Source organism: Neovison vison, chromosome 6, assembly GCF_020171115.1.
Source record: "Neovison vison isolate M4711 chromosome 6, ASM_NN_V1, whole genome shotgun sequence".
NCBI classification, from domain to species: Eukaryota; Metazoa; Chordata; class Mammalia; order Carnivora; family Mustelidae; genus Neogale; species Neogale vison.
Window position 1 is genome coordinate 130,106,581 of NC_058096.1, and position 15,566 is coordinate 130,122,146.

A 15,566-nucleotide genomic window follows, 5' to 3' on the forward strand; every position below is an offset into this window, starting at 1 on the left:
GCAAATGTCAGCCCCTAAGGGCATGACAGCAACTGACAAAACTATTTATTGGAGGACTTCTGGCTGTCAGTTCTGATCTCTGTTGATGATCGGAGGAATTCACTCATCTGCAAATATTTTCTGAGCTCTGTCTTTCTGCAAGAGGCCCCAGCAGCATTAGCCAAATGAAAACAAGTACTGTCTGTTTTCTCTGAGAAGTAGCTTTCAGATTACTCTATTAAAAAAACACTAATGAATCTGTTCAGAATTAATATTTGAATTACTGTTGGGCTGGTGATGATTCTCAAGAGGGTGAAGGGTGAGTAATAATGGCCAGGATTTTTTTCTTTTTCACACTACGTAGATTTTTTACTGTTATTTATAATGTGTCCCCCCCCCCACCACCGCCCGCTTCCCCAAAGAAATAATCACTGCAATGTGGGGTATGCCCCAGAAGTGTTGAGACAGAAGCAAGGCTGCAAACTGCTGGGCCACAGAGCTCTCACTTTGGAAACAGAATGGAGGAGGAACGACTACCCAATGTGGGGAAAAGGTGCCTGACCCGAGAGCCAGGAGGGCTGAGCCACAGTGCTGCCAGCCAGCTATGTGACTTCAGGACATCAGCTGCCCTCCCTGGATCTGGATCCTCACCTCTGAAGTGAGGAAAGGGGATGCTGTGGTGTCTCAGGTCATGAATTATGAATATTCATGAGTCTCCTAAAAAAGAAGCAATGGCCCCACATCAAATCTATGGTTTGGTTTCATTTTTCCCTTTGTGTGGTTCCCCCTCTCACCTGGTTGGGGTGGGACACAGTTTGTTGTGCAGTTAGTAGGCACTATTTGCCATAGCAAGAATTTGTAGAGACGTGGCCCAAAGAATTAAGGTCAGAAAGAAAAGGGGCTGTTGAAAAGGGATCTGGGTAGAGAAACGGGGAGTAAAGATGTTTTTGAGGCTGGAGAATATTGGGGGATCCAGAATTGGGAAGACCATGCTGGGAAGGTTCCTGTTGATACTGAGGGGGGCAGGGGGCTGAAGGGACATGGGAGAACAAAGAACAGAAAAGGTCTTCCTTGGGGTTTTTTCTGGTAGCTTTTATAAACTCTCGTGTCTCTCAAACCTGGCTGTACATTAGAATCATCCAGAGAGTTTTGGCCTGGGCATGAGCATTCTTGACAATGTTCTGGAATAATTCTGCTGTGCAGATGGGCTTGAGACCCACCGAACAGTAACCCAGAGCATAGAAGCTGCCTGCATGCCTTCTCTCAAAAAAAAAAATTAGCTACTTTATTTTTCATACTTTCTCTACACTTTCCTTCCTCTTCTGTTCTTCTGGTCCTGTGCCTCAGAATCCCCAAGTCACAGAGGGGTGGGAGATGGAGAAGGGAAGAACAAACCCTGGGCATTCTGTTTTCTGGTTAATTCCTTTATTATTTATGAGGTTTAATAAAGAGATGTTTCCCTCCATGAATATAACTCATACTGCTTAAAAAACACTTGAAAAAATATTATACTCAGAAAGCAAGAAAGAAAAAAACCTCTCGACATGTCAAATAGGTCCCTCCCTCAAAGACAACCACTGCTAACACCAATTCATTTTAGTGTTTTCTTTTGAATTTTTGCTTGATGCCTCATTTCTTTGTTTGAATGCTTTCTACTGTGTCTACCAGGGGTTGGCCAACTGCAGCCTGCAGGCAAATCCAGCCTACCTCTTGTTTCTATAAATAAAGTTTTATTGCAACACAGTCATGCTCATGTGTTACCTTTTGTCTTTCCAATTGTTGTAATAGACTGAATTGTTGTAGTAGACTGTCATGTCCAGGAAGTCGCATATTTATTTTTTGGTGCTTGACAAAGTTTATTGGTTCCTGGTATATACCTTTCTGTACTCTCTTATTTCCCCCCATTTGACCTTATTATGTGAGCATTTCCCATGTTGTTATAAATGCTTCATAAATATTTCTAATAATTACCTGGTATTTCATTGTCTGGAAAGGTTGTAGCTTAGCCTTACTCTTACTATTAAACATTCATGTGCTTTTCTCCCAATTTTTTTCTTTGGTATAATGAATGTTTCAGTGAATACATTTAGATATAAACTTTGTATTTTCAATTATTTCTTTAGGACAGTCTCTAGATTATTCAACTGGTAGGCAGGGGCATTTCAAGATTCTCAATGCATATCATCAATTTCCTTACTCAAACATGTCATACTAGTTTACTCTCCTCAGTAATATAGGGAAGAACCTACTTCATCACACACTTGTCCCCATCACATCAAGTATTACCATTTTAGGGACGCCTGGGTAGCTCAGTGGGTTAAAGCCTCTGTCTTCCGCTCGGGTCATGATCTCAGGGTCCTGGGATCGAGTCCCACATCGGGCTCTCTGCTTGGTGGGAAGCCTGCTTCTCCCTCTCTCTCTCTGCCTGCCTCTCTGCCTACTGGTGATCTGTCTGTCAAATAAATAAACAAAATCTTAAAAAAAAATGTATTACCATTTTAAACACATTATGCCTTTAGACAGGGAAACAAAATGTTATTATTTTAAATTGTATTTATCTTGTGTCTAATGAGATTGAAACTGTTGCATTTCTTCTTTCCTATGTTGACTGCCTTTCACCTTTGCTTGGCCTCCTTCTGCACAGGGAAAAGGTCCTGCCTCACCTTGGCTTGGAGCAAGGCTCCTGCTTCTGCCCGGTTCTTTTCGACATCTTTCTCCCAGTGGATCCTGATGGTCTCGAGGATGTCGTCCAGACCAGTGCCGATGGGAACACCCATTTGTTCCAGCTCAGACCCTGCCAGCTGTTTGTACAGCACTTTCACATCCTGCAAAAGACAATATACACTCCAGGTGAGTTCCAGAGGACAAGGAGAGCACACAGAGTTTTTGCCAGCAGAAGCCCAGGTCTGTGCGCACCCCTGGTGCTTCTCATTCTGCTCCTGCCAAACATGGGGCTTCCCAGAACCTGGCAAAATCCCCGACCCTCTTGCCAGCACGCATGCCATGGTCTTTTGCAAGCAGGAGGCATTTCTTAGGCTGGTGTTTGCAAGCCTGGGCCCACTCAAAGCAAATACCAAATGCATAAATAGCAAAATAATTCAGAGGAAGCAACAACAGCAAGATGAAATGTCTGAATTTCGCTAAGTCAGAGTAGGCTGGGAGAGATTTAGAGGTCGCTAAAGGGTGGCAAACGACTGAGCTAGGAGCAGGGGACGTGGACTTAGGGCTCCTGGTGAGCCTAAGGTCAGACAAAGGAAGGATCTTCTCAAGGTAAGCACAGTTAAGTTGGGTTTGACTTTTTCAGCTGAAAGCACATTCGATGTCTGCTCAGACAGTGACATGTATGAGGTGGAACAGAGTTGGGGCTGTTCTGCAGGCAGCTGGACCGAATCATGATTGGGAGGTCACTTTGTCCCGTTGAGTCCTGTCACTCCATGAGCTGACCTAATTTCATTAACGAGTGTGTGCAAACCACAGCCTGGATCTACCATCAAAGTTATTTTGTTTGTTCCGTGCAGGGTTAAAACCAACCAACCAACCAACAAACAAAAAAGGCCCCAGAGTACGAAGCCTTGAGTTAGGGGATGCCTTCTCTGGCTCGACACAGCTCCCTCACTCTCCCCCGTGGACCTGCCTCTCCTTCATTTGTGTTCCAGCCTGGGCTGAAGCCATCTGAATTGGAGACTCCCAGCATCACCTTACCCACTATAAGGATTCAGAAGCATTTTACTCGTGTTTTGCCCACAGCCCTGGGCAAGTGAGGCGGAGAGGCCGACAGCAGCCACTGTCACTGACTGCGAGCTCATCAGACAGCTGCGTGCCTCTGGGCTGCGGCCAAGCCAGTGTCCCCCCGGCCCCCACCTACCTCTTCGTAGCTCCTTGACAGAAAGCCAAGTTCTTCTTTCAGGCTTTCTATTTGACTCTCCAGATCCATTTTTGTCAAATTAGCTTCATCAATGACTTTATACAGCGAGTTAATTTCCTCTTCCGCTGCCTTTCGAAATGGCTGCTCATTTTCATATCTGCAGATCAAGGAGCTTAATCAGTATAGGTGGGCAACCCAGAAGGGGAAATAACCAGGTTACAGATGGTAACGACAAGCCAATTATGTGATAGACAAATGAATGTTAGAAGTCACTGTTCCAACGGCTTGGAGGGCACTGTTACTGCAAGTGTTACATGTTGATTTATTAAAATGAAAGCGAGAGGCAGCCAACTTCTGATAACCTAGCTTTACAGGCTGTCAGGCTAATGAGGCGCTGGAAGCATAGAACTCCAGGGAAACTTCTCCAGGAGCTGAGATCCAGGTAGGGGGATCTGGCGCGTCACCATTATTCTGATTTGTCATCCTTCCCCACCCCCCACCCGAGGATCCTTTACCAAACATTACTGCATTACTGAGAATCTGCTAAGCACCAGACTACACACTAGCAATCCCCAAATGGAAAAGCATGGTTTCTGTCTCCAAAGAGCCCATGTGCAATTTTAAAACTGGCTGCAAATCCAAATGCTTTTAGGGGCCAAGTGGGGAATATAGATGAGGGACGAGGGTCGGGTCTGGGAAGCAGGGAGAGATAGGGATTGAAGCCCACAACATCCCTCATTCTTCATGCAAGGGGACCTGGTGCTCTGCTCCTTCCGTTACCTCTGCCTGGGAAGGACTGTGCCAGTCCTCTTCAAGGACAATGGGAAACCTGGATTTATATGTGAAATATTCAGGGTTTTAAAAACTTGCAGCCTGTATAATAACACACACAAGTACACACATCGACACAAATCTGAAACTGCCCCCTGAGTTCTTTTCATCTCTGGTTTGCACAGAGCCTTCTTTTTATAAACCGCCCGACATCTTTGCCAATTTCTCTCAGTGTTACTCCTTTCCTTCTATGGCCTTCCACCAGCTGCACGCCTCAGTCACACTTCATACCTTAGCTTCATCCATCCACAGAACTGAGAAATCTCACATCATTCACTGAAGAAAGCATCTTAGGATTTAGGAGTTTTAAGGGAATTTAGGATTCAACTATTCAAACTCTTACCCAGTGAAAAGCCCTTGCTAGCATTCTTTAAAAAATTTTTATTTATTTATTTATTTATTTATTTTGAGAAAGAGGGTGCTTGAAAGAGTGCAAGCCAGAGTGCAGGAGCAGGGGGAGGGACAGAGAGAGAAGGAGAAGAAGAGGGAATCTCCAGCAGACTCCCTGCGGAGCATGGGAGCCTGACCTGGCGCTTTATCCCAGGATTCTGAAATAATGACCTGAGCCGAAATCAGGGGTCAGTCATTCAACCAACTAAGCCACCCAGGCGTCCCTCTACAGCTGTCTTTGATGGGTGATTTTGTAGCCTAGACTTGACTACTTCCAGTGACAGGGAGCTCAGCACCTATCATCACTACCATTCCATTTTAGGACAGCTCTAATTATGGAAAGTTCTTCCTTCAAGAGCTTAAGTCTTCATTTCTGTGAGAGTCTGAATTCCACTCTCTGGAGCATCTAAAGTCAGTTCTATTCTTCCTTCTGGCAGTCCTATAAATATTGAGAGTCTAGTCTCTTATATCACTCTCTTTTCCCCTCATTCCTTCCTCCAAGCCTTTTGTTCCTCAGATTAAACATTCCTAGTTCCTCCATTCTTCATATAAATTGGTTTCCATATCCCTCATCATCGGTAGCAGGGACTATGACCTTCCCATCTTTGTATTCTAAGCATCCACCTTCAGGCTTCAGATATATGTGGGAATGATCAGAAATTCTCTAACTGGTCCACATCTTTCTCAAAATATGATAAAGAGACTGGAATGCAAAACTCCCGATGTTGCCTGATCAGCTCAGACTCCCAGGGGACTGTCTGCTCCTTTGTTTAAACTCTTTAATTCTATTTATCATGGGCCCTAAGGTTTGCTTTGTGGGTTTTTCTTTACTTGCATATTTGTTCATTTGATTTTGACCAGCTATATTTGCTGCTAATATTGGGTGTCCTATCAACTAGAGTCCCTGAGCACTTTTTGCAAGTCCAATTACCCTGTTCTTTCTGGACATTCCTAGTATTTGGCCCCCAAAGTAGGAGTTCATATATAACTCTTTCAGTTTCATTGGTCCATTGTTCCAATGTGACAGTCCCCTGGGAGTCTGAGCTGATCAGGCAACATCTGGAGTTTTGCATTCCAGTCTCTGTATCATATTTTGAGAAAGATGTGGACCGGTTAGAGTTGATGCCTAACTCTATTCTTCTATTCTATCTCTACTCCTATTCTTGTCCTTACCAGCCCTCCTGGCTTTGTATCTTCTGCCATTTTGCCCTTTCATGCCAAGGCATCTTTCATACACCTTACAGTTAAAAATAGTAAATGAAGGAACCAAGGACAGAACTCTGTGGCATACCACTAGAGACTTACCTCAGAGTTGGACCTGTACATTTGAATCCCCCCAAAGAGCTGCTTTTTGAAATCATTTTTATGTACTCTATATGTAGGATTGATTTTCTACCCAAATGTATTCTTCATGAAGGACTGTAACTTTGTTAACATTCAGTCCTTTTGGAATCAAGTCCTGTACTTCCAGCTGGAATGAAAATCCACCTGTATCACTGGGTTTGGTCCCTGCTGACCCAGGCTGCAAGAGATCCCCTGTGCCTCTGAAGTCCTGTTTTGCTTCTCTCTCCAGGGAGCCTAGCTCTGTCCAGGGTGGGCTCCATTCAGCATTATGGGATATCTTAGGTGTCCTATAGACCATTTTTTGAAAGTCCTCTAAGTGTTTGACACATCTCTGTGATATCCCCCAAGGCTGCTGTTAAGCTTTTAGCTTTCTCTTGTTGTCTTTTTTCCCTTTACCCTCCATTTCAAAGTCTCCAAATAGAATCTCTTTGCTTGTGATACCCAGAACTTTCCGTCTTGACCTGCAGGCCCCTCTGGCCCCAAATCTTCAGTGGCATACCGCAGTTTCTGCTTGGTTGCTCAACCATTTGCTCAACTCAGCTTGATCAAAGCCAAACTCATCATCCATACCTGAATTTTAGACTAGCTTTCTTTTCACAATTTTCTATTTTAGTCAATAGAATAGCAAATCTTCTAAATTATCCAAGTTCAAAACCCAAAATTTACCTTTGTTTTGTATTTCTTTTTTTTTTTTAAGACTTTATTTATTTATTTGACAGACAGAGATCACAAGTAGGCAGAGATACAGGCAGAGAGAGAGGGGGATGCAGGCTCCCTGCCAAGCAGAGAGCCCGATTCGGGACTTGATCCCAGAACCCTGGGATCATGACCTGAGTCGAAAGCAGAGGCTTTAACCCACTGAGCCACCCAGGTGCCCCGTTTTGTATTTCCGGGTGGCATATGTCTAAGCCCTGCCACTACTTTCCTTGACCCATCTCTCAAGTCTGCTCATGGCCACCACCCCAGGCAAACCTTGACCTATAACAGTCTCTGATTGTCTTCCTATAACCGACCTACAGTTTTGCCCCCAGAGGGACCATCCTTAACCTTACTGGGTCACCATCTGCTGAGAGACATAAGTGTCCTCCTCTGGCCCCTTAGTAATCTGATCTTGCCTTCCTTTTCAACCTTGGCTCCCAGGACAGGCCCTGCCCTGCCATCCGTCCAGCCTGTTTGCTCCCATTGCTTCTGGCTCATTTGCTCCACCTCTCCTCTCTACCAACACAAATTTCCCTTTAAAGCTGAAATCTAGTCATGATGAACCATTGCTCAGACCCCTTCTATGGGTCTTCTTTCAGGTCATCTCTGAATTCTTTCGTATGGCTGACATGGTCTTCTGGGATTTGGTCTCTCCCTGGTTTTCAAGCTTCATTAGCTGTCCCTCCCTCCTTCCCTCCACATGCCCTGGTTATAGTGAGCTACTCGGTGGTCACTGGTGTACCTTCTTTCTCATGCCCTTCTGCCCTAGCACATACTACCACCCTTCCTGGAAGTCATGCTTCCTTCATTGTCCTGGTCAACTCCTATACCAGTTTAGGGCCCAAATCAGGTGACACCTCTGTTGTCAACACTCCCTGACCAGAATGAGTGTCGCCATTTCACCTGTGCTCATCTCAGTGATGGCACAACCACTCTGTGATGCTACTGTCTGTTCACTCCTCCATCTTTGACACTAAACCGTGAGCTCCCGGAGGTCCCATTCACTTCATTCCCAGGACTTGGCCAGGGGCCTGGCAGATATTCAAACACTTGTTGAATCCATTCACTCATTTACTACTTCAACAACGATTTGTGGTCATCTATCTTGTGTGTGGCACTGTTGTAGGCACTGGTAATACAACAGGGAACAAAACTGACCCAGCCCCTGATACTCTGTTGAATGGCTGGATGAAGGCATGAACGCATAATGAATAAATGAATGAGCAAAAGAAATTTCAGTCAGATCCTACCTGAACTTCACAGTTAATTAAGTTCTGTCTTAAATTTAGTACAAATGGCTTCATGTCTATTGGCATCTATCTTTAAGTGTGCAGTAAGCTGTCGGTGGATGGATGTTGGCTTCACGGTTTTGTGCTCCTGTGACCTTGGTGAACACAGTGTTGTCTGAGACAGCAACCCCAGATAACTGAGAGTCCTCTTGACTCCAGAGTGGCTGCTAGGGGAGGTCGTTTTAGCAGATGGAGAAGCTTGGTCTTAGAAAAAGGAAGGAACCCTGGGTCTGAGGAGATGGTAGAGATTTTCCTTTTCATCACAGTGCTCCTCTTATTTTAATATAAGCACGGCAGTGGGATGGGTCACGGTCTTCACTAGAGACTCCCAGCTACATGCCTTTCTTCTTTGTCTTTACCAGTTTAGGGAAATGTTCCCTAAATAACTATGCCATCACCCATCCAATTGCCCAACATCCAGAGCACCTTCCTCAGAGCATATTCTCACAATCGCTGTTTTCATTAATGAAAGATCTTTTTCATTTTGTTTCTCCATGAGAAACAAACAGCATTTCCCAAACCTCACGTGCCATCGTGATTTTGCCCTAAATGCATCTCTCTCCTTCATTATTTACTTTACATGGTTCCTTAAATTCGTCTACTTAAAAAGTAAATGTTAAATCGGTAAACTTTAAAAGCTCTTTATAGTCAATAAATTTTAAATTGCCACTACAAATTGTAGTGCTGTAGTGGAAAAACAGTTTTATGAGTCATAAATAGAAGATAACTCTAAAAATACATAACTATTAAAAATAAAATGTTTATCCTTATATCACTTAAAATGATCTTCATCAGTGCTATATATGCCATATTTTAGGATACACTTCAAAGAGGTGCTTTTCAAGGCTGGGGAGTTAAAAATACTGAGGCCCGGACCCCACCCCCAGGGACTGTGGTTTAATCAGTCTGTAAGGCTTGCCTGTTGGCATTGTGAAGTGGCCCGGTAATTACAACACAGGGCTGCAATTGAGAAACATTGTTCAAAACCAACAGCTGTTCAAGTGTGTTCCTAGGGGTAGCAGGATCAGCATCATGCGGAACTTGTTAGAAATGCAAATTTGGGGCCCCACCCAAGATTACTGAATCAAAAACTCAGAAGGTGGGGCACAGCAATTTGTGTTTTGTATAAGAGCTCCCAGTGGTCCTGAAGCATGCTACAATTTGAGAACTCCATTCTGAACCAGGAGACATTGGGCAACATCTCTGAGCCCTTGGGACCTGGTTTGTGTCTATAAGGAGGGTTTGGGCTGGAAGATCGTCGCTCCAGATTCTCCCAGGACCTCTTTGATCTCACTCCAGCCTCCTGTGCTGCAGGCAGTGAAGCTGCAGACCCCAGAACAGCATCACGTGACTTCTCCTGGAGTCTGGAGGAGGAGAGGGACTGTCCCCTCTGTGGCAAATGTTACCTCTCTTTAAAGTCGTCTGCGCCCGCCTGGATATTCTCTGTCTGAAGCATGAGCCGAGCATTTTCCAGGACTGCCTCGCCCACCTAGAAAAATCACACACATCAGAGGAAACAAGGTCACTGGACCATCTTCCCTCCCTTCCCACTGTGACTAGCACTGGGCACAGAGGTTCTGGGGGAAACTTAGAGCACCTTTCTCATAGCAAATATTTTTAGAATCCAAGTATCTCTCTCCAGAAAGGTGGAGAGCAGATAAACCAGAAAACATAAAATCTGGATGCCTTTTAAGAGCCTTTAGAGTTGGATTTTTGGAGCTAAAATACTACTCAAAGGCAGACTTGTTCATAGCCTCTGTCATAAGGCTGAACGTTCAACTCCCAGGGAAGTTTCAGGCTCCTTAAATGAAGATTCTCTGGTTTGACTTAGTGGCTTTTCACGTTTTCTGGTCAGGGATACCCTTGAAAAGCTGATGAAGTCTCTAGTTCTTTGCTGCCCAATAGAACTTTCTGTGATGATAGAACTCTTCTATGTCTCCACCATCCATCATGGTGGCCACATATGGCTACTCAACACTCAACATGTGGCAAAGATGACTGAGGAACTGAAAATTTAATTTTATTTAAATTTAATTTATCATTATTTTTAATAGATTTTTTTTGGGGGGGTGGGAAAGAGTGCACATGAGATGGGGAGAGGAGGGGCAGAGGGAGATGGAGAGAGAATCATAAGCAGACTTCACGCTCAGCGTAGAGCCTGACTTGAGGCTTGATCTCACGACCCTGAGATCATGACCTGAGCTGAAATCAAGAGTCTGATGCTTAACCCACTGAGCCAGCCAGGTGTCCTTATTTAAATTTAATTTAAATTTGAATATCCACCTGTGACCAGTTGCCAATATATTGTACAACTTGGCTCTAGAATTTCATCCACCCTCAAAACATACATATGAACATCAACACTGTGCATACGATTTGGGGGTTTCATGGAGCCATGAAAAGTGGTTTTTCAAAACCAGCTCCCCAAACCCTGCAGAATGTACCCAAGATTTTGTTTTTATTTAGGTATGGTGAGGCCAACAGATCAAGAGATGACTGACATTGAAAAGCTGTTACAGTTCCCAAGGGGTGGGGCAGCCCCACCGTGCAGGTCCAGGGTTGGTCTCTTACGGATGAGGGGAAAACGTGGGCAAAAGCCTTTATAGTGGCTTTCCTGGGAAGGAAAGGGTGAGGCAGGGTTAACAGTTGAGCAGGTTTAGGATTGGGTGGCTAGAAGAATTTCAGCGGTCTCTGGGCCCCCGGGGTGGTCTCCAACCCCCTGGGATGCTTAGGGCCATTTTTCAGATGACAAATTCGAAGCCAAGGGCAATCACTCTGCTCAATTTCTCACAGTGATGCCCATGGCAATGACTCACTCTAGTGAAGGACACCAAATCACAGCAGGTCTAGATGGTGGGCTGGAACATGATTACTGTAGAGAAGAAGGCTTTACTAACACTCTAGACAACGTGGCTGGTGTGTGGGGGGGGAGGGGGATGGGCGGCCACCTCTGTGGGGCCTGGGGCTTATGCAATTTGGGAGACTGCCTTTAAGAAAAAGGAAAAAAAAAAAAAGACTAATACAAGGGGGTGTGCACAAATAAGGGACCCTGAAGCTTTAATTCTTATAATTCTTCCCCTTGGTACAGCTTAATTTTGTCTGTGACAGGTTTCTGCTTTTCAAACGTGAGATCTAGGCGGACGGGCAGAAAAAGTGAAAACCAAGCAACACTCCAGAGCATAGGCTGGATATACATATTTGGAGTTGTACAATTCTGGAAAGGCAGAGAGATGGCTGAAAATGCAATCACCCCAAATCCTGCCTTCTAGAATAAGCACGGCCAACATTTGGATCTATTGTACTTCCTTTCAGCCTTAGCTTTGCCCAGCTACAGCAGTAGCCCGTGCGTTAATTTGTAACACTTCCCTCTTGATTGCAAACTCTTGATGAAGAAGAGGCTGCAGGGAGCAATCCGGGAAGGGGTCGGGTAGGAAGTGCCCATGGCTTGAAGACGTGCCACAGTGACGGGCTGGCTGCTCTGTGTCCTCCCTCTGCCTTCTCACTTGGGGTTGAGGGCAGGAGCACTTTCTGGGGTAAACTGGACACTGTCCAGCAGAGAGGGTAGTTCTGTCCAAATGTCTGTCCTGGGAAGCTCGTGCAGCACTTGGCTCAGGGAAGCTGGAGGCCTTCCTGCCTAGCTGATGTTTGGTAACAACCAGGGGCTTATTCAAGCCTCAAGCCGAGGCTAATTATAGGTCCTCACTTGCCAAAGCTCAGTGGCTGGCCCTGCTTCCTCATCTCCTTCACAGAAGGATCTTAAAATAACCTGCTAGCCCCAGGTCAGCCAGAGAACCCCTTCACTGTTCTCCTGCAGATACCTCCGCTTAGGTACCTGCAGGAGAGGGGAGGGGGAGGGGAGCTCTGCCTTAGGTACCTGCAGGGGGAGGGAGGGGAGCTCTGCCTCCTCTACTGTAGAAAGGGCTGTGAGGCGGCAGAGCCAGGGCTGGGACCTTGGCTGAGGTTTAGCATAGGCCCAAGACCCAGATGGAGGCCAAGGTCAAAAGTAAAGCGTGGAGAGCCGGCCATGGAGGATGGTCTTTGTCTCCACCTGGGAAAGCTTCATGAAATCCTTTCCAGGGCTGAGGACAGGAACTGTGGAGGGGAGGGAATGTCCTGACTGCATACAGATGCGCCCAGCCCACGTGCTGGGGCGGCTTGTCCTGGCTTGCCAGGGCAGACTGGTGAAGATTCCAGGAGTTTTGGGAGCCAGTGGTTAAACACAGCCATTGTGAAAGTTGTAATTATGTGAACTTATAATTACATAAATTCTATGAAAACCCAGTTAATAAATACTCAAAATGAAATGTCCTAAATATTTAACCATTTTTCTCTCTTTGAATGTAAGCCCTGCTCTGGAGGTTATTGACTTCTGTTGAATCTGTGCCCTGGAAACCCTGTGTAATGGTACATCCCCGTGCATCTCTTCCCAAGTCTGCGCTCAGGAGGGATAGCATGGTGGGAGCTCACTATCGGCCACTGTGAGAGGATTTACATCAGGGAGATTGGCCAGTGTAAGAAGCCAGAGCCTTCTGTTCATGGGAAGGCTGCTTGTTACACAGCAGCTCAGTGACCGTGCCTGACATGAAACTAAATACTCAGCACTCATAAATTCACAACATGCTCATGATCTCTAACCCTGACACCAGCACACCTAGTGTACAGATGACGGTGCCTAAAATTGCCCCAAATCACCCAGACGAAGAATGGCAGAGCCAGAACGCACCACCAGGTCACTGTGACTCTGCAGCGTGCATATTTTGGTCACCAGCCTTGGAAAAGAAAAGGCCCATCAGAATCAAGAGAGAGACTCATGGGGGAGGATTGTTCTCTTTTTCCTGTAATAGGACAGCCGGGACTCCTGGTTCCTCTTTGGGCTGCATCACAGAGATAAAGAGCTATCCCACCTGCACGAGGAAGCTCGCCACATCAAACCATTCCAAACCATCTCCTGTGCTGATCTCCCGAGCTTTCCTTGCCGAGCCGCATAAGTGGAGGAGTGCTGAGCAGACTGTGGGCCCAACTCTGAAGGCCTTGAGAACGTTGGTGGCTGAGTGCTCTGCGTCAGGCCTGTAGAAATGCCATCTGCATTTAAAACTGCGGGACCTAACTGCCCGGCTAGCTCAGTCGGTAGAGCATGAGACTCTTAAAACTGCGGGACCTGCGCATTAGCTACCTGGTCATCTCACTTTTATGGTTGAAGCGGATGCAAATTAACCCCACCTCTCTGAGCATCTTCTTTCTCCAGGAGCAAAGGCAGGACGAATACCAAATATGAACATGTATAGTCACTAGGTTGAGGCTGTGAGTACGAGCACCCTTGCTCATAACCCTGGAACTGCTCCTGCCCTGTTTTCTCACCGGAAGAGGGTGTGGACCCATGTCAGAGTTGCACTTCCGGGTGAACTTGAAGAGCGTGGCATGCCAGGAAGGCCAGCAGGGGAGACCTCTCCTCCTCCTCTCTTTCCTCTGCCCAAACAGAGCCGACTCCTCCGCTCAGCACATGACAACTGTTTCCTCTGTGCAACATGACTTAACACTGGGTCTCCTGTCGGTTACAGCAAGCTCCATGAGAACTGGAATGTGAGATTAGATGGTCTGGAGGGTGTAGGACTCAGGATTTGTAAGTTTTGCTGGAGGAAACAAAAGACCCTTCAGAGGATATAATTCAATGGAGGAGAAGAGCAAGGCTGAGTGCCATGGGGAGGGATGGCCAGAAGCCAAGGTCGGCACGGGCTTCGTCTGGACAGGGATGGTACAGGCAGGGGCGAGGGTGGGTTCACTGCTGGCTGGTGTTAGCTCGGTGTGCGGCTAGCTCCGCTTTATGTTACCTCCCGGCGATTGTCTTGCTCTCGCCTCCAGGTGGAGGATTCCTCGGCACACTTTACACCAGCTGTTCTCCAAGTGCGGTCCCTGGAGCAGCAGCACCAGCACCACTAGAAGCCCGTGAGGAAGGCAAACTCTCAGACATCTACCTCAGATTCAGGATCCGAATCTCTGGGGTGGACCCCGACAATCCGTGTTGAAAAGCTTTCTAGGGGCTCTCAGCGCACACTTGGCTTGCAAAACCGACCTGCCACCGGTCCTGCCCATGCCGCCTCTCAGGCTGCTCCTGGCATTCCTCCACGTCCTTGCCTGTGTCCTTGCCCATACGTAGAAGCCCTTGCTTTGCCACCTCACACTCCTGGGCCTTGCCGCCTGAGAAACCCTACCCTGCTTTCATGTAACGCTCATCTCAAACACGCCTTCCTCTGCAAAGCTTTTTCATTTATCTGCTCACTCACTCTTGCCTTCATTTCATAGGCACATTGTTTCCTCTATGCCAGGCTCTGTGCTGGTTGTGGGGGAATCAGCAGTTATTGCAGGGGACGTAGTTATAAAGCCAGGCAAAGGCAAGATCCAGGAGCAGGGCCTCTGGAGCAAGGGAAGGGAGGCGGGATTTGCTGGGAAGCCCCTAAAAGGCTCTGAGCAGGGCAGGTGAGCAGGTGTGATCTGCACCGTAGGTGGGCCCCCCGAGTCCTGAAGGAAGGGGAGATTGTTGGGCACAGGGGACTGTGCCGAGGGCCCAGCTAAGAAGCTCTGCAAAAGCCCCAGGGAGATGATGGCAGCTTTGACTAGGGCAGTTATAGGGGCCACAAAGAGAAGCAGACAGGTTTCAGACTTTGCTGATGGAACAGATGGATTTTGGTGACAACAGTTGTGGAAAGAGGGAAAGAAAAGAATTAAGGGTGATTTCTAAGTTTTTAGCTCCAGATCCTGGGTGCATGGTGTCCTTGCTGACTCTCTTTCTCCCTCCTTGGATCATTTCTGCATCAGAGTCACACCCCGACCTGCAACCCACACAGAGTAGACAATGATCTCATTCATGAACCCAGCTCCTCCACTCACCGGCTTAGGCCAGTTACTTGGATGATTCTAAGATTCGGTCTTCTCGTCCCTAAAATGAAGATAATACTGCTTCCTACCTGCTAGGGAGGCTCCAAGGAGGAAAGGAGCCCCCGCCGGTAAAGCACTGGGCCAGCTGCCTAGCACCAACTAGGTATTCCTTACACGGTGGCCATTGTCATCACTGCTGTGTGCTGCAGAGCAGAGCACCCAGCCGGTGATGATCCAATGGCCCTGATGGGCATGTGCGGTCTGGCACCATTCCTGCCTCCGCCACCCCAGGTAGC

At 46.8% G+C, this 15,566-nt stretch overlaps 1 protein-coding gene across 1 annotated transcript in view; it reads right to left on the bottom strand.

Annotated features, from left to right (window-relative positions):
- The window catches only part of BFSP2 (beaded filament structural protein 2), a 65,861-nt gene that overhangs the window by 17,474 nt on the left and 32,821 nt on the right, over nucleotides 1–15,566 (bottom strand). Inside the window, exons 2-4 of the mRNA XM_044255179.1 lie at nucleotides 9,804–9,886; nucleotides 3,845–4,001; nucleotides 2,643–2,804 (exon numbers count right to left, since the gene is read on the bottom strand). Coding sequence (XP_044111114.1) covers nucleotides 2,643–2,804; nucleotides 3,845–4,001; nucleotides 9,804–9,886 — 402 coding nt within the window. The remainder of the gene's footprint in view (nucleotides 1–2,642; nucleotides 2,805–3,844; nucleotides 4,002–9,803; nucleotides 9,887–15,566) is intronic.